The 21,855-nt window shown below is 38.7% G+C and overlaps 1 protein-coding gene across 1 annotated transcript in view; it reads left to right on the forward strand.

Moving 5' to 3' along the window:
- Positions 1 to 21,855, forward strand: part of Scfd2 (sec1 family domain containing 2) — a 335,242-nt gene that overhangs the window by 44,853 nt on the left and 268,534 nt on the right. The window contains exon 4 of the mRNA XM_048414869.3: positions 17,191 to 17,366. Within this exon, the coding sequence (XP_048270826.3) occupies positions 17,191 to 17,366 (176 nt within the window). The remainder of the gene's footprint in view (positions 1 to 17,190; positions 17,367 to 21,855) is intronic.

A 21,855-nucleotide genomic window follows, 5' to 3' on the forward strand; every position in this document is an offset into this window, starting at 1 on the left:
AGGCCTCAGTAGGTAGAGGCAGGAGGATCAGAAGTTCACATAGCCTGGACAATATGAGTACCTGACTGGAGAAAAAAAAGAATTTCTTATAAGACAGGTCAATTTGGAGACTGGATTGCTATGATTCTGAGGCTAACCTGGTCTATCTAGTAAGTTTTAAACCAGCTTGGGCTATAGAGTCTTTCTGAGGCTGGCTTATTTCACTCAAAATAATGTCATTTTGCCCATGATTTAGCATTTTTCTGCTATGGTTTTATTTTTCTTTATAGCTGAATAAGAATCCATTTTGTGTTTGTACATTTTCTTTACCCATCTTCTATTGGTAAATAGATAGGCTTAGTTCCATTTCTTAGATATTGCTATTATTGTAGCAATAAGTGTGGATGCAGTAGGATCTCTGTTGACTTAGTGACGTGGGAGGTCCTTCTGTCTTTGTGTTGCTTTTATTAGTTAATGAATAAAGAAACTGGCTTGGCCTGATAGGGTAGAACAGAGCGAAGTAGGGAAAACTAACTTTCTCCCAGAATGCTGGGAGAAAGGCGGAGTCAGAGGGAAGCTATGTAGCCCTGCTGGAGACAGACATCGGAACTTTAGCTGGTAAGCCACAGAATAATAGAAATGGGTTAAATTAATATGTAAGAGTTAGCCAATAAGAAGCTAGAGCAGTAATTTAATTAATACAGTTTTTATGTGATTATTTTGGGGCTTTAATTAATACAGTTTTTATGTGATTATTTTGGGGCTAAGTGGCCGTGAACCAACAAGTGGCTCTCTCCTCCTACAACTTAGTGTTGTTTGGCTATACATCCAGGACTAGAATAGCCAGCTACATCATATGGCTACTGTATTTAAATTTAAAAATTATGTTATCAATTTATTCTGTGTACACATGTTTATGTATGAAATGTGTGTATGAGTGAGGGCTTGTGTGGAGGTCATGGGACAACTTTTTAAATTTTTTCTAAAGACAGGGTTTCTCTGTGTAGTCCTGGCTGTCCTGGAACTCACTCTGTAGACCAGGAGGTTGTCCTTGAACTCACTGAGATCCATGCGCCTCTGCATCTCAAGTACTGGGATTAAAGGCATGTGTCTCCATCACCTGCCTAACAGCATAACTTTTGTGAGTCAGTTCTGCCTTATTGAGGCGGGGTCTCTCTTGTTTTTGCTGCTATACAGTGTATGCCAGGCTATCTGACCAGGGGACTTGTTTGCTTATTTCTGTCTCTGCCTCCCTTCTCTCAGTAACAGTGCTGAGATTATAGATATATTCCAGTGCGTCTCACCTTTTATATAGGTTCAGGTGATCAAATTGGTGTCATCATGCAAGAAGCACATTGACCCACTGATCCATTTGCACCCCGTCACTTTTTGGTGTGACGGGGTCACACTTTGTCACACTTTGGTCAAGGAATTTCCACATTGACCTCCATAGTGATTGTACCAGTTTATATTCCTAGCAGAGTTTATTAGGGTCCCTACCCTCCACAACCTTGTCAGCATTTGTTTTCATGTTGTGAGCCATTCTGACCCGGGTGAGATCAACTCTCAAAGCAGTGTTAATTTGCATTACCTTAGTGCCTAAGGATGCTGAACATTAATTCAAATATTGCTTTGTCATTTTTAATTCTTTGATTAACTAATTTGTTGATTGAAAAATTTTCTGTATTTTTGCAGCTCTTTATATATTGTAGATAGTAATCATCTGTCTGATACATAGTTGACTTTTTTTTTCTCAATCCTTGAGGCTATTTTTTCACTCGATTGTTTCCTTTGCTTTGATAACCCTTTTTAGTTTTATGCCATCTCATTTATCATTTCTTGGGATTATTATTCTTTTAAAATATTTATTTATTTATTTATTTATTTATTTATTATGTATACAATATTCTGTCTGTATGTATGCCTGCATGCCAGAAGAGGGCACCAGACCCCATTACAGATGGTTGTGAGCCACCATGTGGTTGCTGGGAATTGAACTCAGAACCTTTGGAAGAGCAGGCAATGCTCTTAACCTCTGAGCCATCTCTCCAGCCCTCTTGGGATTATTTTATGTGTTTTTGTAGTCACGTTCAGAAAGTCTTAGTCATGTGTTTCTTAAAAATTTTTAAAAATTTAAGTATTAACTTAAATTTTTTATGTATTGGTATTTTACCTGCATGTATGACTGTAAATCTCATGAATGTCTGATGCCTGCAGAGGCCAGAAGAGGGCATCAGGTTCCTGGAACTAGAGTTTCAGACATTTGTGAGCCACATGTGGGTACTGGGTATTGAACCTGGGTCCTCTGGGACCAGTGCTCTTACTGCTGAGCCATCTTTCCAGCCCCATGCCTGTATCTTGAAGTGTTTCTCCAGCACTTTAGGTGTCTTTGATTCATTTTGAATTGTGCAGATAAGATAGAGATTTGGATTTATTATCATATCTGTGGATTTCCATTTTTTCCCAGTGCAAACCTATCTTTTTCCTAATGTATTCTTTTGATGTTTTTGTTGAAAATTAAGTGGATTAAGGTTTATATGCGGGTTTTCTATCCTATTTCATTGGTCTACATGTCTATTTTTTTGTGCCAGTACCATGATGCTTCTAGTAATATGGCTCTGTAGTATAGCTTGAGAGCAGGTATGTTAAAGCCTTAATAGAGCTGGATTTTTTTTTTAGTTATTTCTCTTTTGTTGAGTTCATTTACATTTGGAGTTATTAAGATGGTCACTGGCTCCTGTGATTGTATTGGTTGTTTTTCTGGTTGGATTAATTATCACTTGCTTTCCCCTTTATTAGTATTCAGGGTTTGGTGGCCTCCTTTGTTGTATGTAATGGTATTTTTCAAAGATTTCTTTTTTAAAAATATATTCCTCATGTGAAATTCATTCATTGCTCTTCTCTCACGTTTGAGACCGACTTTCTGCTTCTTTTCATGCAGTGTTCTTGTGAGTGTCTATTTCAGTCCTGGCCGCTGGAACTGCCTCATTTTATGTTTCTCATGGAACGTCCTTTCATTACTGTCAATTTTAAATGACAACTTTCCTAAATATAATAATCTTGGATGATAGTTACTCAGTTTAACGACTTGAAATAAACTATTTTCTGCTCTCCTGGCATTTAGGATTGCTGGTGAGAGATCTCATATTATTTTGACATGTTTTTCTCTGTAGGTGAGTTTATGTTTTTCTTTTACAGATTTTAATGTGTTTTTTTTTTTGCTTTGTATTTTGACATGTTGTAGTCATACTTACTTGAGTTTCTGAATGCCTCTTTTCTAGATTTGGAGAAATTTGTTCTATGATTTCATCTTATATATATTTTATACCTTTAGTTTTCCTTTAGGCTCCTTCTTGTATCCTAGGTTCTCTTAGGCATAGTTTCTAGATTGCTCCCATCGTTCTTGGACATTTTGTTCATGTTTATCTTTTCTGTCTCCTTATTGTTTGAGTATTCTCTTGGGTTTGTCTTCCATTTCTGATTTTTTTTAGTCATGCCTATTATTTTTTCTTTTCACTGTATTTTCTCTTTGACTTATTAAGTCATTTCCAAAATTTGTATTTTTTTCTCCAAAATCTCAATGTTATTGCCCATTTGTTCCCTCCACACTGGCGGTTTCTTCACTCACATGCTGATCTTCTCACCCACTTTGCTGGCTTTCCCTCAAGCCCCAGGATGCTGTGTTTTTTTTTCTCTCCATGGTCTAGATTGGATTCATTTGCTTGTTTGTACTCTCTTTGAGGTGACTGATTATTTTTACTAGTTAATGTCAAAGTCTTCACTCAGCATTTTATCTATTTTATTGTCTATTAATTTCAGTAGTTGGATAATTATGCTTGTATTGCCCATCACTTTTATTTTTCTTTTGTTTTTACAGTGCAACATGCACATCTGTTTAGTATATCCTAGGATTTATTTAGAGATCTTATCTAGGGATTGAGCCATCAATCCCTAGAATCACTCAGTGAAGACTAAGTAACAGCCACTGTGTATCCAGTGCAACAAGACAGTGAAGTCTGATTGAAGCATACTAATATATCATCAAGTACTATAAGCCAGACAACAGGATAGGTATTGTAGAATTTCCTATGAGGTTAAACCTTATTTAGGGAAATGTGGAAGTAATAGATTTTTATGGGAGTCCTTACTGTGTGATATGATTACCATTAATGAATAAAGAAACTGCTTTGGACCTATAGCAAGGCAGAACTTAGTAGACAGGGAAAGCTAGGTTGAATGCTGGGAGGAAGATGGGCGGAGTCAGGGGGATGCCATGGAGCCACCAGAGTCAGACATGCCGAAACTTTGTCGGTAAGACACTGCCTCCTGGTGATGCACAGATTAATAAAAATGGGTTAAATTAATATGTAAGAGTTAGCCAATAAGAAGCTAGAGCTAATGGGCCAAGCAGTGATTTAATTGATACAGTTTCTGTGTGATTATTTCGGGTCAAAGCTAGCCGGGCGGCTGGGACAAACAATCAACACCTTCCTGTTACAATAGATGGGTGAAGAAAAGAAAAGGAGGCACAGAAAAAGGAAAATACAAGGGAAGCAAGGTTATATGAATGAAAAGGAGAGAAGTATGGAGGAATATTATGGAGGAAGAAAAGAGAGCAAGAGGTTAGAAAAGAAGAAAAATCAAAATCAAAATAAAATTCCAATTGTGGGAAAGACTGAAAACAAAATTAGAATGAGCAGGAAAGATGTTCATCAGTTAGATGGCCTGCTGCTCTTACAGGGGACCTGGGTTCATTCCCAGTACCCACATGATGGCTCATAACCTTCTGTACCTCCAGTTCCAGGGTATCTAATGCCCTCTACTGACCTCCTCAGGAATACATACAGATAAAATATATACATAAAATAACCTTAAAAAAGTATGTTCCCGCCCCCTAAATTAGATAAATGTAAGAAGGGGAATAAAAAAGATGCAGCTTTCTGTCTGTCTGTCTGTCTGTCTTTCTGATAGGGTTTCTTTTTGTAACTTTGGTGCCTCTCCTGGAACATGCTTTGTAACTCAGGCTGACCTTGAACTCACAGAGATCCATCTGCCTCTGTCTCCCAAGTGCTGGGATTAAATGAATGCACCACCAACTCCCAGAGAAAAGGGTGCAAGTTTTAAATGTAGAGAAGTAGCAACAATAACAACAACCAATGAGATGAAGCTCAAGTGCTACAACAAGTGCAGTATATATAGATATAAAATGTCTGGAAGGGGATGGAGATGCAATAAAGTAGGGGGCGGGGGGGTAAGAAAACAATTGCCCAATGGAAAAAAAATGAGTAAATAAAATGGTTGAATCTGTCAAGAGGACTAGCTTGTGGCTCATCATAACTGCTTTGCTCAGCTGGGACTGAGGAGTCCCCAGGGCTCTGGGTTTTGTTTTGGTTTATGTACTAGGAGCAGTGCCTCACAGTGGGGCTTAAGCTCCAAGTAGTTGGAAAGCAGAGGGTGGGGGCTGTGGAGTACCTCTTAGGAGGTTTGTTGCTACAGGGTAGTGAGCAGCAGCAGCTTGGCTGGGGAGCAGTGTCCTAAAGTATGAGCCAGTACGATACAGGATGGCAGAGTATGGGAGATGAAGGATGCTGTGGTCATTGGCCTCTATCAGGTCATCTAGTAGCGCTGTACTCTAGAACTATCCCTTGTTCAGTATGTCAGAACACATAGCATCTTGCTGCACTGTGTGGTGGAGTGCGTGAAGACACACTGTGAGCTCCTTGTCTGAAGTCACGAGGTGACTCTCATTGTAGTCATCTCAAGACTGCTCCCTGAGCTGAGGTCAGGACCGGTGCCCTGCTTGATTCTATAGGGGTAAAGACTGCAGAGGTCTGCAACAGTGATGTGGGCCACAGGAGGCTTGTGCAGTTCCATTTCAAGAAGGTGTCTCAACTGCAGAGTTTGTTATTCTTTGGTTTTTTTTTTTTTTTTGAAACAGGATTTATCTGTGTAGCTTTCGAGCCTGTCCTGGAACTCACTCTGTAGACAAGGCTGGCCTTGAACTCACAGAGATCTGCCTGCCGCCGCTGCCTCCTGATTGCTGGAATTAAAGGCATGTGCCACCATCACTGGCCTTCTTCTTTTTTTTTTCTGTTTTAATGGAAGCAGGAACAGCAGACAAGGAGTTTCCTTTGTCTGTGTGGCCATCCTGAGGTGCTGATGCAACACAGAGCTCTTCTTCCCTTGGCCTCTTCTAAATGGAGTTGTCTGTTTATTGGAGACTCTTTTCTCTGGAGGTGGAAGGGGGCGCGAGTGTTCGGCAGCTGCACTTAGTCATCTTGCTTATACAAAGGGATTCTGAAGAACAGAATTTGGGGCCAGAGTTAGAAAACAAACCTAAGAGCATGGAATAGCAGGAAGGCTCCTGCTCCTGAGTGGGAGTGTCTTTGTTCAGAGGTTCTTTTAAGAGCAGAACTTCTTTGCACCAGAGGGGACTCACCAAGGAAGAGTTCCTCTGGCACCTGATATTCTGTCCCTGGATCGCCAGGGGTGGGGGTGTGGGGGGTGTGGGGGATGGGGGGGTGTGGGGGGTGGGGGGGTGGGGGGGGTGGGAGTGGGGGGTTGGGGGAGTGTCGTCCTTGCTATCCACTGAGTTTGTAATTACTGCAGCAGTGTTAACCCTGGGAAGGCGGGATTTCTGACAAGCCATAACTGTTTCTGGTGGTTTTATATTTCACTGTTATGTATAACTTTAGTGAGAGCTGTTTATTTTCTCTCTGAGACTGTGGTTCTGTGATGGTTGTACTTTATCCCAGAGCAGCCTCAGAAAGGATCCCCTGGCAGATTTCTTTTGATCCATTGAATTGATTTGCCGCATAGAACTAAATGCTATTTTCACATTAATTTCTTCTTCTTCTCTGACTACGTACACTGCGACCACAGAGCTAAAAAGCATGTGCAACAAGAACACATACTACCAAAGCATGTCCCCCACGCCTCACTGAGTATTTATGGTGTTATAAAGTGCTCATTAGTTCACAGCTGTCCTTTGTCCAAGCTTCACTGTACAGATGGCTGTATATACCGCCCTTCATATCCCTGTGGAGGAAGATTTATGTGGTCTTCTCTCCCTCTCTCTCTTCCTTTTAATAATTTGTTTCTGTGTCTAATAGTCATCATGACCAGGAAATGTTTTTCTCATGTGTGACCTAAATCTCTTCATCTGTACCTTAACCATATTTCTTTACCCTTTGACCTCAGTTGAGGTGGGAAGCAGGTAGTTACTATATCTCCTCAGTTTCTGTGGCTGTTGAAAGACAGAGCTTTACCCATTGTGCAAATCAGTGCTAGTAATAAAGTCAGATTTCCTAGGGAAAAATAAACATCTGTCTGTTCTACATGAAACAGACATTACTTTGTGCCAGAATCAAGAAAGTATTAAAGAAGAGATAGTAGGACAAGCTTACAGGAAACTCACATGACCACATGCATAAAATAAAGCACTAGTGTACTGTCCTCCACCCCTGCCTTCACCATCGGCTTCTCAAAGTAACCTGTGAATAAGCCAGTGTGACTACAGTATATAATTGAGCTTTGCTGTGAAAAATTCCATAGTTTATATTGATGTAAACAGTGTTGATTGCTTTTGAACATTTAGATGTGACCTATAGAAAAAGCTCATAATACTAAAACTATGCTTGTGAAATGAAATATTACTATCAATAAATTCTGACCAGGTCAAAACAAAGAGACAAATGATTTGAAGGGCAGGAAGCTGAGAAGTAAAGCGAAGGAAAAAAGTCTTAATATCTTTTTAGGACTTGAACAGCTGATACCTTTTGTAGATGACCACAGATAAAGCAGCTTCGGCATGTAATGCATGTTATGATAGGCAACAGGTGGGGGTGCGGACTGCTTTTGTCTGTTTGTAGATTGCATCATGATCTCTTTCTGTTGCTTCGCTTCATTCCTGGGGTTCTCCTGAGAAACCCATGTATTCAGGGTAGACATTCAGCCTTTTGTATATTATATTCAAAATTGCTCAGTCATTCTTCTTTAAAATTGCCTTTATTCTTTCATACTTAGAGTGTACTCTGATTATATCCCCCCTTCATCCTCTCTTATTTCCCAGCTGAAACTCTTGTCCCAATAAGTCCACTTTCCACATTATGAATATGTAACATTTTGGCTCTTCATGTTGTTCATTAATCAACATTTTGTTTGCTCTAATAGTGCTGTTTGCTATGATGAGTTACATTTAGCAGAGTTGCCTTTCTGGTCTATATGTTTTTTATCTGCAGTTATGAAAAAACTTGCATTTTGAAAGAAATCATTTTAGGTGAAAAAAAGAATTTGCCTTCAGTAGCAGCCCATTACTTACACACACACACACACACACACACACACACACACACACACACACACACACACACCTTGTAATCAGAGAATTAACAAAAACAATAAAAATCTTAATAGAAAACTGGTACAGTTAAAAAGACATTTAATTTCTACACATCAATCTTATAGCAAATACAGAATTTGATAGAGTGTTGAAGGTGGCTCCTTGGGAAGTGATAGAGAAGTGGTGGCTGTTTGGCACTGGAGACAAGTCAAACACACTGAAGGCAGTGACCATCGAAGAGGCTGCAAGCCAGGACAGCATGGCCAGCAGAGCCGAGAGGCAGACTGGTGATGGTACTGCTTCACTAACACTCGGCTCTTCTGTAGCTTGTGCTGTTCAGCGCTGTCCATTTACCTGTATTCCCCAAGAGATAGTTGTATTTTAGTAAGTTAGCTTTAATGCACTGAACTAGTAGTTTAAAGACTTAAAAGCCACTTGTCCAGCATCAAAGTGTCACTTGTCAAAAAGTTGCGGTATAACATTGTGGTTTTGATATAAAGTAACCTTTTCTTTGGTCCTTAAAATTGTCTTGCAAAGCCAGAGTTGGCATTTTGAATTTACCATATAAATCTGCCCAACAGTTTCCTTTTTCCTTTCATAAAGTGAAGTACAGCCGACTAGTCTGTTACCTCTTCAATGCCTGGTTCTTATTGCTTTCTCTTTAGTCCATGGGAACTGGGGAGCTTTATTTAATTTCCCATGGTAGCATTTTGAGGGGGTGGGTTGGATGACTTTACTTGACATAACATTGATACAAAACCACTTCTGTTTAGTTACTTGGAACTTTTATTACAAACACATAAAAATACAATATTTACAGCATTTTAATTTGGAAATGCAATGCTTTAAAACTCATAAAGCACCATAGTGAGAATAGTTTGCAGATAAAAGGTACAGAAGTGGGGAATTCCTACCTATAGCACAGCTCACTGATGAAGTCATCTTGGGAAATCACCAAGGCATGATCATGGAAGCAATTTTGTTGGTTATCTGTTTGGTTTATATATATTTTTATAAGGTTGTGGTTTAATTCCAAAGTTGTCACAACTCATTTTAAAACATCTATGTGAAATACTTTTCTGCCAACTTCTAGTTTGTATGTTATTCCAATTAGAAAAATGACCTACTGTCAAGGCATAGCTAATGACATGTTGGTGGCTTTGGTAAGAAAGAAGGGGCTGTACTGTGGACCAGAGCAGTGATGCTTGGTGATTGTTAGCTCAAGGTGTGGGGTTTGGTTGGCGATTCTTGAAGCAATATTTTGTTTCTTTAGATCACATGCCTAATGTGAGAAGGAGGCATTGCCTAGATACTGTGGCTTAGTAGCAATGCTAACAGTAAAAGTTCTGTCTTCTACTTGGAGATATCCTTATCTTTAAAATGAACATAGTCCTAGGCTAGGGCATGGCTCAGTAGTAGACCACTTGCCTAGAGTAGGTGAGGCAAAACAAGAACATAGAATTATTACAATAAAAATCAAAGAGATCATCTGGCAAGTTCTTTGCTGATTATCCTTTCCTGTAGCCTCTCTAAAACAGGCACATGACACACATAGATCCTGTCATACTCTGGAGACATTTTTCTTTATTGTTACAATCATGTTGAATAAGATGATTGTTGTATGGATCACCCCATCTTATCCCACCCCTCACTCTCCTATGGTGCTGGATGGAGAATGAACCCAAGGTTTTCTGCATTCTAGGAAGCCCTCTAGCATAGAGCTATATCCTAAGCTCATTCCACCCTTGCCCCAGCACCAAGGATTGAATTTAGAGCCTTGCACATACTAGGAAAGCATGGATTGAAATCTGCCACCATTTGCAGTGCAGCACACAAATAAATGCATCAGGAAGGCTAAGGGTGTAGTCCAGCATAATTTGGAAAACAGTGGGCTAATATACAGAGTTCATGCCAATCTTGGGAATCTAAACACTTTAGACCAATGTTTTTTTCACATATAAATAGTATAATAAGTGTCAGCATATGGCACAGCATTGTGCCACAAAAATTACAATCATTTATGCAAAAAGTATGTAGCATTACATGTAAATCATGGGAAAGGCTGAATTAATCAAAAGAACATCAAGGAGACATTTGTCCATAAGTTTATTTCTAGCAGCAATGTGTTTATTTCTGTGCCTGGCATGAAAATATATATCGAATTAATGGATAGTTGAAAGTTAGTGGTATAAACCAATAATAAAAAAATAATTAAGACAGGGAAAGGTTTGCATGGGCACTTTACTTGAAAAGTGTTGGATGTCATATGGACCCTGAGAAGATGGTCAACTTTGCTCTAGTCCTTAGAAAAATAGAAATTCAATCCACAAAGAGCTGTTACTCCACACATGTTAGAATAGCTAAAATAAGTGTAACTGACACTATCCCATGCTGCTGAGGGTATGAGGTGACTTGAACTCTCAAAAATTGATGAAGGATACCCATTTTTGCCTTAGGATGCCAGTTCTTATAATAAGTGTACAATTAGCATACGATCCTAAATCTTGGAAATTTTCCAAAGAAAAATGAAAACATAGGTACATGTACATGCATAAAAACCTGTACTCAGATGTTGGTGAAGGCTCTATTTACAGTTTTAAGCATGAAGATAACTCCAATGATTATTTACTTGTGGAAAGATAAATAAATGTGTAAGCTTTAATAAATCTTATACAATGAAGTGATAGTTGATAGTCAGCAAGTAAAAGGAGAAAGCTATTATTTTATTTAAGAACATGGATGAATCTCAACTACACTATGATGATGTTAAAATAGCGAGACACAAATAGTTTTATCTGTGTGGTCCCATTTATAGGATACTCTAGAAAGGAAAAAACTAGCAAACAGAAATCAGAGAAAGTAACACGAAATATCTTGGAGTAACTCTGACTAAACAAGTGAAAGACCTGTATGACAAGAACTTTAAGTTTTTGAAGAAGGAAATTGAAGAGGACACCAGAAAATGGAGAGATCTCCCATGCTCTTGGTTAGGTAGAATTAATATAGTAAAAATGGTAATATTACCAAAGCAATCAACAGATTCAGTGCAATGCCCATCAAAATCCCAGCAAAATTCTTCACAGAAGAACAATACTCAACTTCATATGGAAAAACAAAAAACCCAGGATAACCAAAGCTATCCTGTACAATAAAGGAACTTCTGGAGGCATCATCATTCCTGACTTCAAACTCTACTATAGGGCTACAGTAATGAAAATAGCCTGGTATTGACATAAAAACAAACATGAGGACTGTAGAAGTTACCTCAATTCAGGAAATAAACAGGCTAACTTAAAGATAAACAATTATATTTTTACTTATTATAAGGGGAAACTCATGCCACAAGAATGGAAAGTTTCACTGTGTTCTGCAGGAATCACTCAGAGAGAGTGAGCACCTGGTCTGTCCCAGTTTTTCTCCTGGGCTCCAGGAAGCTACGCCTTAACTAGGTTCCACTTCTTAAAGATGATTGGTTAACAAAGCTTCCTCAATCACCTCCCTCTTTTGTCTAAACAAGATCAATCCAAACCCAATACAACTATATACAATAGGAATAGATACCAAGTGTAAAATTACAAACAACATAAGCAATATTAAGCAAGGAACACAAGACAAATGTTTAATAAACATTCTTGCATCGGAAATAAGCTTGGCCAAATCATGAGGATTTATCATATGACTATCTAGTCTTCAACCCCATCGAAGGCCTGAGAAGGGAAATAATATTTCTTGAGCAGGCAAGAAGTCCAATCAAGCAGCTTCCAAAGCGTACCATATATGATGGAGACAACTGGCTACCTGAGCAATCAACCAAAGTCTCATCTGCAACGTTGAAGCAACCAACTTTGGCTAAGGCCTAACATAGCTGACAGACTATTTTTAGAGGCATGAAAATTTTTTTAAGACCATCTTACCCTGTCTTGGCAAGATTTGACAGTCTTTTTTTTTTTTTGTGTGTGTGTGTGTGTTCTGTTTATCCATTTAAGATACCATATACTTTCTCAGTGGTTGAGGTATGGGCAGTTTCTTGCCCAAAAGTCAATTTTGCCAAGAAGAAAACACAGTCCAAGTGGAGTGTCTTTGGTGCTCAACATTCTCTCGGGAATAGATTGGTGCTGTCAGGACCAGTCATGTCTCATGTCAATAGAACCCTAAGTTATTTAAATGCCATGTTTCAAAGATCCTTGAAGTGGTTGAAGATTAGCTATCTAGACAGAATACAATCTCTATGTTTCTAAAGGTCCTACCTTATCTGACTATATGTACAACAAACATGAACAACTATTGACCTATAATAATTAATACCTGTATAATTTAAAGACTAAAACTTCGTGTCAGAATATTAAATAATGTGTAAACAAATGTGCAACAAATGAGGACAATGACTTCAAAATGTAAATAATCTATAAGTATCTTGATCAGAGGTAGGAGTAATATATAGTGCAATATGAAAATATATCCTAAAAGTTGTATCAGTATACAAAATGTCCTAAACAGAGATAAGAACATGCATATATACAATCTGACAGAATAACTTTGCATAGGTGTACAAACAATGTAAACAAAATAACAAATATAATTTGAACTTGTATCAATATACAAAAACTATACCAATGTAAATTATTCATGAATAATAGCTCACAAGTATTTATTTTATTACCACTATTACTATCTCCTCTTTTTTTTGAACAAACATAGATTTCACCCCAACCCTCTATTTAATATAAGTAATAATCAGCAACTCCTAAACAGTGTTCCTAGCCCTATGGACCAACTGTTTTGGGAGGTGGGGGGGCATCATCCTCTAAAATTGCTTTCCACTGACATGGAGTGGAAAAGCAATGTGACATGAACATCACATGGGAGTGATGTTCTATCTATGGGATCCTGCAAAAGTAAAGTGATTGTTAAGTTTCAAGATTACTGTCTAGCATAGTTGTAAACGATTTCCGAGCAGTCAATAGGGTTTTTTACCAACGTTCTTATTTGGAGTTCTGGCCAGAATGTCACGAGAAGGTGCACCGTCTTATAGTAGTGTTATCAGTATCATGATGTCATCTCAACCAGGTGAAATTGTTGCTGTGGGGGAGGACCATTGGAATTGAATCAAAGACCTGGATCTCAATCTATACACCTACGAACATCTGATTTTTGACAAAGAATCTAAAAATATCAAATGGACAAAGAAGCTATATTCAACAAATGATACTGGCATAACTGAATATCAGCATGTAGAAGAACACAAATAGATCCATGTCTATCACCATGCAGAAAACTCAAGTCCAGATGGATCAAAGTCTTCAACAGAAAACTAACCACACTGAACCTCATAGAAGAGAAAGTGGGAAGTACACATGAATGCATTGGCACAGGAGACCATTTCCTAAAGATAACCCTAGTAGCACAGACTCTGAGAGAAACAATTAAATGGGACCTTCTGAAACTGAGACGTTTCTGTAAAGCAAATGACATGGTCAACAAGATAAAATGGCAGCATACAGAGTGGGAAAAGATCTTCACCAACCCCACATTGGACAGAGTACTAATCTCCAAAATACAAAAAGAACTCAAGAAACTTGACATCAAAAGAACAAGTAATCAAATAATAAATGGAGTACGTACCTAAACGAAGAATTCTTAACAGATGAATCTCAAATGACTAAATGACACTGAAGGAAATGCTCAACATCCTTAGCCATCAGAGAAATGCAAATCAAAATAACCCTGAGATTCCATCTTACTCTTGTAAGAGTGGTCAAGATCAGAAACACTGATGACAGCTTATGCCGGAGAGGATGTGATGAAAGGGGAACACTCCTCCATTGCTGGTGGGAGTGCAAACTTGTCGAGCAGCTTTGGAAATCAGTATGGAGATTTCTGAGAAAATTAGGAAACAACGTTCCTCAAGACCCATCAATACCACTTTTGGGTATATACGCAAAGGATGCTCAATCATACACAAGGGCATGTACTCAACTATGTTCATAGCAGCATTATTTGTCATAGCCAGAAACTGGAAACAACCTAGATTCCCCTCAACTGAAGAATGGATAAGGAAAATGTGGTACATTTACATAATGGGGTACTACTCAGTGGTAAAAATTAATGATATCTTGAAATTTTCAGGCAAGTGGATGGATCTAGAAAAAGCATATCAAATGAGGTAACCCAGATCCAGAAAGACAAATATAATACGTACTCACTCATAAGTGGTTTTTAGACATAAACCAAAGAAAAACCAGCCTACAATTTACAATCCCATAGAACCCAGACAACAAAGAGGACCCTAAGAGAGACATACATGAATCTAAGCAGGAAGTAGAAAAAGATAAGATCTCCCTGGGAATCTGGGGGTCACGGGAGAGGATAGAAGGGGCAGAGGGAGGAAAAGAGAGAAGTGGAGAAAAATATATAGCACAATAAAATAAAAAAATGCAACACACACAAAGAAATTAGAGAAAGGCATTTTAGTGTTCATCAAGGATTTGAGTTGGAGAGGTGAAGTTGACTGCAAAGAGGGAGACTGTGTTAGAATGATAGACAAGTTCTACATCTAGATTGTGGGTACCCAACACAAATACTGTTTGTATTTGTCAAAATTTGTAGAACTCCATCCCAGAAAAGGATGGAGTTGAACTATATATAAACAATATTTTAGTGAGGCTGACGAAGAGAACAAGGGAAGAAATACATGGTGAAGTTTTCCTTTTTCTTTTTTTTTATTAAAAATTTCCACCTCCTCCCCTCCTCCCATTTCCCTCCCACTCCCCCCATCTCCCCTCCCTCTCCCTCTCCAGTCCTAAGAGAAGTCAGGGTGCCCTGCCCTGTGGGAAGTCCAAGGCCCTCCCCCCTCCATCCAGGCCTAGGAAAATGTGCATCCAAACAGACTAGGCTCCCAAAAAGCCAGTACATGCAGTAGAATCAAAACCCAGTGCCATTATCATTGGCTTCTCAGTCAGCCCTCATTGTCAGCCACATTCAGAGAGTCCAGTTTGATCACATGCTCGTTCAGTCCCAGTTCAGCTGGCCTTGGTGAGCTTCCATTAGATCAGTCCCACCGTCTCCATGGGTGGATGCACCCCTCGCAGTCCTGACTTCCTTGCTCATGTTCTCCCTCCTTCTGCTCTTCATCTGGACCTTGGGAGCTCAGTCCAGTGCTCCAGTGTGGGTCTCTGTCTCTATCTCCATCCATCGCCGGATGAAGGTTCTATGGTAATATGCAAGGTATTCATCAGTGAAGTTTTTCTTTTTCATTTAATTTTTCATTTTTCATTTACATGTGTAAGTAAATTGGAAGGTTGCCCTTTGAGAGCCAGGAGCAGGAAAAAGTAGTCCAGGAGGAAAATGAAAGCAAAATTCAATGATACATGATATGAAGATGTCATAAATGAAACCTGTTATTTGGTATGCTAACTGGAAAGATACAGAGATAGCTATAGATGAATGGATGGATGCATATCAAGATGAGTCTGTATCTTGCTGAGGATCCAGAGAACCTCAGGAGGTATAGTCATTTCCTCTTCTTTTTCTTTTCTTTTTTCTTAAAGATTTATTTATTTATGCACATTGGTGTTTTGCCTGAGTATATGTCTGTATGAGGGTGTTGAATCCTCTAGGACTGAAATTACAGACAGCTGTGAGCTGCCATATGGGTGTTGGGAATTGAACCCAGGTATTCTGGAAGAGCAGGCTTTGCCCTTAACCACTGAGCCATCTCTCCAGCCCGTGTTCTTTTTTTTTTTTTAATATGCTTGCCATGACACATAGATAAGAATGAACTAAAGTAGTCTTTGTAATCTTTTCACAAAAATTTGTTTTAAAAAGCAGATGTGATTTGGGCTTTTAAGTTTCTCATGACCAGGTCTGTTTTGTGTGTATCATAATCTTCAGCAACAGCTACTTATTAGGTGGTATCTGCTAGCTAACACTGTTAGCTCAGAGCCCTTTGGGAGAGGTTAATAGATGCTGCCTCATGTAGTTGCTGAGAATCAGAAGAGGGCATGTTTCTTTAAGTTCCGGCATGTGCTGAGTCAATGCAGATGGTTTTTTAATTATTAATTAAGGAAAAACTGTAAATATAACTTTTCAATAACAAGTTGAAATTCAGTTTCAGAAAACAGACTATAAGCATGCCACTGACGACGTCTACAGGAATAATCTCTTGACTTACAGTTGGGTTTGCCTCAGTGCCTTCTTTTTGTCTAATGGGGAGACTTTGGTGTATAGGAAGGATTCCTTGTGTAAAGCACTGATGACTATTAGCTATGTAATGTAACAAACCAGGGAGTGGGAGATGAGGCCAACAAAGGACTCTGAAGGAGTGGATTGGTTCATGGTGTGCATGTGTTTACATGCACTTTGTACATTCAATTCCAATTTATCTTCATTTGCCATACACTCTTGTGCCTGTAAAGGCAGCCTTGAACCTCCTGAATACAGTTATGAAGTGATACCAGTGATAATAGTTTTAGCCATGATTGTAATGTGCTTTTTATACATGCACACAATTAAGAAACTTTCCATTTGACTCTTAGATTCTTGTGTCATTCATAGATACTCTATGTTGAGATCAACAAATATTTGTGTGCCTTTGTTTGAAAACTTTTCAGAATATTAGGAATGTATAACATGAGTTCTACTAGCAATATGACTTTTGCCAGTTGACTTAATTATTTTCTTTCTTGCAAAAGCTGTAAATATGATCAGTTTTGATGTTGTCCTTGTGTTGCTGGAAGACTCTTAATAGTTTCAGAATCATTGATCGGCTCTGGCGTTCTCTGCTCATCTCAGACAGTGTTTGTTCACAGCCTCCTTGTCATTATTTAGTGAAAGTGAAGACAGTGCTCTGATAAATTTGTATGTTTCCCCAGGGAGAGTCACACCAGGGCAGCTCATGTCCTATATTCAACTCTTCAAGAACAACCTCAAAGCTCTTACAAATCATTGTGGGCTCCTACAGCTTGGGATGGCCACAGTTCAAACTCTGAAGCACCCACAGACTTCCAAGTGGGATAACTTTCTGGCATTTGAAAGGCTTCTTCTACAGGTATGTTCCTATGTGAACTTATTAATATGTTACTGATTGAAGTTTTGACTTTCAGGAAAACACTTAGACATCTGTTATTATCTGAGTAATCATATTGATGACATGTGCAGTTTTGATTTGAATGAGAATGTTCCACCGAGGGTCAGGTGTTAGAATACTTGGTCCCTGGTTAGAGGTGTTGCTTGGATAGGTTTAGGAGATGTGTCTGGACAGAAGGTGTGCACCACTGTGGACAGACTTTGAGGACTGAAAGCCACATGCAATTCCCAGTTTGCTTTCTCTACTTCATGCTTGTAGGTTAAGGTGTGAACTTTCAACTTGCTGCTCCAGCCACCATGGCTGTCTGCCGCCACACTTCCCTATTGCAGTGGTGATGGATGCTTATCATTTAAGCCCAAATAAAGCCTACCTTATATAAGTTGCGTTGGTCATAGAGTTTTATCATGGCAATAGGAAAATAACTGATGCATGTGCCCTGCACCCAATCCTCGACGTGCCATCCACTTAACACTCAACCAAAAGCTTCCACATTATTATAAAAATTAGCATTGTTATCGCTGACTTCTTGATCACAGGAAAATTCTGACCATTTTGCTACCTTCTGGAAACCTCTTTCAGTTTTATGCACTTTGGATCTTTATACATCTTCATACTCTTTATTAATTCTCACTACTTTTCCTGTGAGAACCTCCAGCTACTTAGATTTCCTTTGTCACTCCCTAGTCTGTAATCTTTAAACATTATAGACCACATGCCTTAAAATAATGCTTGGTGCATATGAAGGGAGGGAAAATTCTATTTGTAGTGTTTAGCAAGATATCTGTTTGTAGGAGAAGAAGTTTCCATGATTTATGGAATATCTTCATAGGAAACTTCTAAAAATGTGTAATTTTATTATGTCGGGTATAAATTTAGGGCATTTACACATTATATATATATATATTTTAAAGTATAGTAGTATAAAAGATAAACTTAACATAATATGGCTTACATCTATGAACTTCCCATTCAGATACAATATAATTTACCATTTTCCTCATAATTACCCTTTTAATTAAAAAAAAGTAAAAAAATAAATGAAGCATCTTTTATTTAGATTTTTCCCTAATCTGGTTCTTTTTTTCCCTCTAAAATAGTCCTAGCTCTGTTTCTTGCCTTTTTATTTTCTTTAAATATTTATTTTTCTGTATAAATAGTAGAGTACAGTTATTATAGGCTTTAATTTTGCATAAGTTGCATTATATTGTAAATATCCTTTAACAATAGATTTTGTCTCTGAACTTCTTATTTTCAAGACACCCTGAAGTGATGTGTATATTATGCTCATTTATACCATACCATGAGTATACAAGTGATATGTGTAGCCACAGTGCTGCTCAGTAGGGCTTAAGAGTGTGTGTAAGAGCAGGTGGGTGAGTACCTTGTCCATGTCTTCATAAACCCTTGGGGAAGAGTTCCTCCAGGACATCCACTTTGGAGAAGATTGTGAGGCTATGGACTGTTCACATTATTGATGTCACTAAGTATCATCACATTGCAGTAGATGGTGTTTATGCAAAAGATGCCTGTTTGCTTCTCACTGTGGTGGCCAGCATTTTAGCATTATCCAGTATAGCAGTATAGTAATAGACTGCTATTATCCTGATAGCCATCGTTCACTACCTTCTGTATAAATTTACAGTTGTAGGCAATAAGCCTGAGCAGCTTATATTTATTGGCTATTCATTTTTCTTCTTATTTGAATTACTGTTTTTTTTAAACCTTTTTGCCCACTTTATATATATTGAGTAACAAAGAATTTTTTTTCTTTTTTTGATTTTTGAGACAGGGTTTCTCTGTGTAGCCTTGGAACTCCCTCTGTAGACCAGGCTGGACTCAAACTTGCAGAGATCCACCTGCCTCTGTCTCCTGAGTACTGGGATTAAAGGCGTGTGCCACCACTGCCCTGTGGTAGATGTTAGGCTTTAAAAGTTATATAGTATAAATATTTCACCCAGTTCATGGCTTGTCTACTGATGTTAATTCCTGTTTACATAGTCTAGTTAATAAATATTATCCTATTTGGGTTGTGTGTATTTTTAATCCCTTTCTATCCTCAATTTCTAAACATTTTTTTCCACTAAAAATTAACTTTTAACATTTGAATTTTGAATCCATCTAGAATTTGTTTTACACATGGTCTGGTTAGATCTAATTTTCTCTGTGTGTGTGTGTGTGTGTGTGTGTGTGTGTGTGTGCGTGCGTGCGTGCGTGTATATATATACACATATACATAACAGTGTCAGACTTTTTCTTTTGGGCCACCAACCAGGTCCCAAATCATGACACAGAGACTTAATATTAGTTATGAATGCTCAGTCTAGCTTAGGCTCTTTTCTGGCTAGCTCTTTTAACTTAAATTAACCTGTTTCTCTTTACCTTTTGCTTTGGGGCTTTTTACCTTTATTTCTGCATGTCCCATTCTGTGTCTCCTGGCCTGGACTATTCCCTCTCTTTCTTCCTGGTTCTCTCTTCCTCCTTCTCTCTTGGGCTTAGATTTCTCCTCCTATTTATTCTCTCTGTGTGCCATCCTCTCCTGTCCTTTCTCTTAGACCAATCAGGTGCCTTAAGCAGGCAAGGTGAAACAGATGCAGCACATCCTTACATCGTTAAACAAATGTAACACACCTTTTCACCATTAAATATTTCACAGCATAAATATATGCAACGCATCTTTGCCTAGTTAAAATATTTCACTACACATAACACACATGTGTGTATAAGAAACATACATACACACATACATATGTTTGTGTTTAACTTTACTAACACAGATTCTATCTTTAATGTCATTTTTTCCTTTTATATTGGGGGAATGTATTTTCTCACATGATTGAAACAAATTCTGATTCATCTTGGACTTTTCTATAAAAGATATAGAAAAGGTTTTCATGGATAGTTTAAAGATTGTAAAAGTGGTTTTTTTTCAGTTTTTATTTGCGGCTAGCTGAGAAGAATTGTTCAGCTTTGAATACTGATCTTAATATCAGTGACATAGTTGCCTTATCTTACTTTTTTTATTATTGTTTTCTTGGGTCTCCAAGCATAAGCAACAACGAATGTGTGGTTGGAACAGTTTTTTTTTTTTTTTTTTTCTTTTTCTGATCCCATTTCCATTTGTGCTGCTGCCAGCTCTCAGGACTGCCCTCTCTTCACCTCGTTCTCTTTCTAGTCTCTCAGGTCTAGAAACCCCTGGTGACACCTTCCCACTAAGTGCTTGCCTTTCATTGATGGAGCTCAGACAGAGTTCTGGTCCTGTTTTTAACTGGTACATGGTTCACTCCTCCCACTCCAACTCTAGCTCCCATCACAAGCTCCACTGCTCTTCCAAGATGAAACTTCTGATACTCCATGCTAGACCTCTGCCATGGCCATTTCCATGTCCTCATCTACTCAGGATCTGATGCTCTGTTCAGGGATGTTGTGGCTCCCAACCTCTGGTCAGATTGCTTTTGATCATAGTAACCCCTCAGTGTCTGCAGCTGGCTCCCTTTCTTCCTCAGACCCTCCCTCCACTCCTCTTCACTATTATGTTTATGCACATCAGCACTTCTTCACCTTGCTCTGGTTCCAATGCCCAGCACTGGGATGTTCCTGTTTCTGTCGTCCGCATGGATGTCCCTTCATCCCCATGGTAGGCCTAACACTTGTGCTTAGATGACCTCCTTAACATGTTGTGGCTCCAACAGCCTGTACTGAGCTAGTGTTGCCTCTCCTGGGGCTCATCATCTTCACCCGGTAACTAACTCTACGTCACTGGGGCAGCCTGTTTTGTGATCCGTGCTATGCCATGGGCGCAGGACTCTGCTCCTACATACCAGTCATGTCTGCTGAGATTAGCCTAGGCTTCAGAATGAATCGAAATATCTCAAAGCAAGATTTGATAGAGATTTTATCCTCAGGATAATAATAATCAGTCAACGTACTACAGGTTCCCGAGGAAACTTGAAAGTATCAGTTCTGTGTCTTCTCATTCGTAATGAACTATTTGAGTCCTTCATTGCATATTAAACTATTAGATGGCTGGTGACATCAGTGTGCTCCTTCAATAATTGGAAAATGAACAAAAAGACAAAAGAATAAAACACTGAACTTGTCAAAGTTCTGCTACGTTTCTAGTTGCATATCACTCTTGCTGGTGCTGTGTGCTCAAGGTTTAGCCTAGGCAGACCTGTAAATGAGCCAACATAATTGCTTTTTTTTTTTAAAAAATGAACATTCTTATTTTATATAGCTCACACTCATCCATTAGTGTAACAAGTCATAATATATGCTCAGTGTCCTTTTACAGACTTTGGATAGAAAGTAGAGCATTTGAGTTTATTTTCAGCAATGGGGAAACATTTTTCTTTTCCTAAAAGTTTAAGAAGTCTCAGTCAGGGCTGAGAGTTGCTTACTTCGTTGGAGACTCATTTCCACCACTGCCCATCAGCTTCCGTCACTGCAACCT

The sequence above is a fragment of the Myodes glareolus genome, chromosome 8 (genome assembly GCF_982192425.1).
Source record: "Myodes glareolus chromosome 8, mMyoGla1.1, whole genome shotgun sequence".
NCBI classification, from domain to species: Eukaryota; Metazoa; Chordata; class Mammalia; order Rodentia; family Cricetidae; genus Myodes; species Myodes glareolus.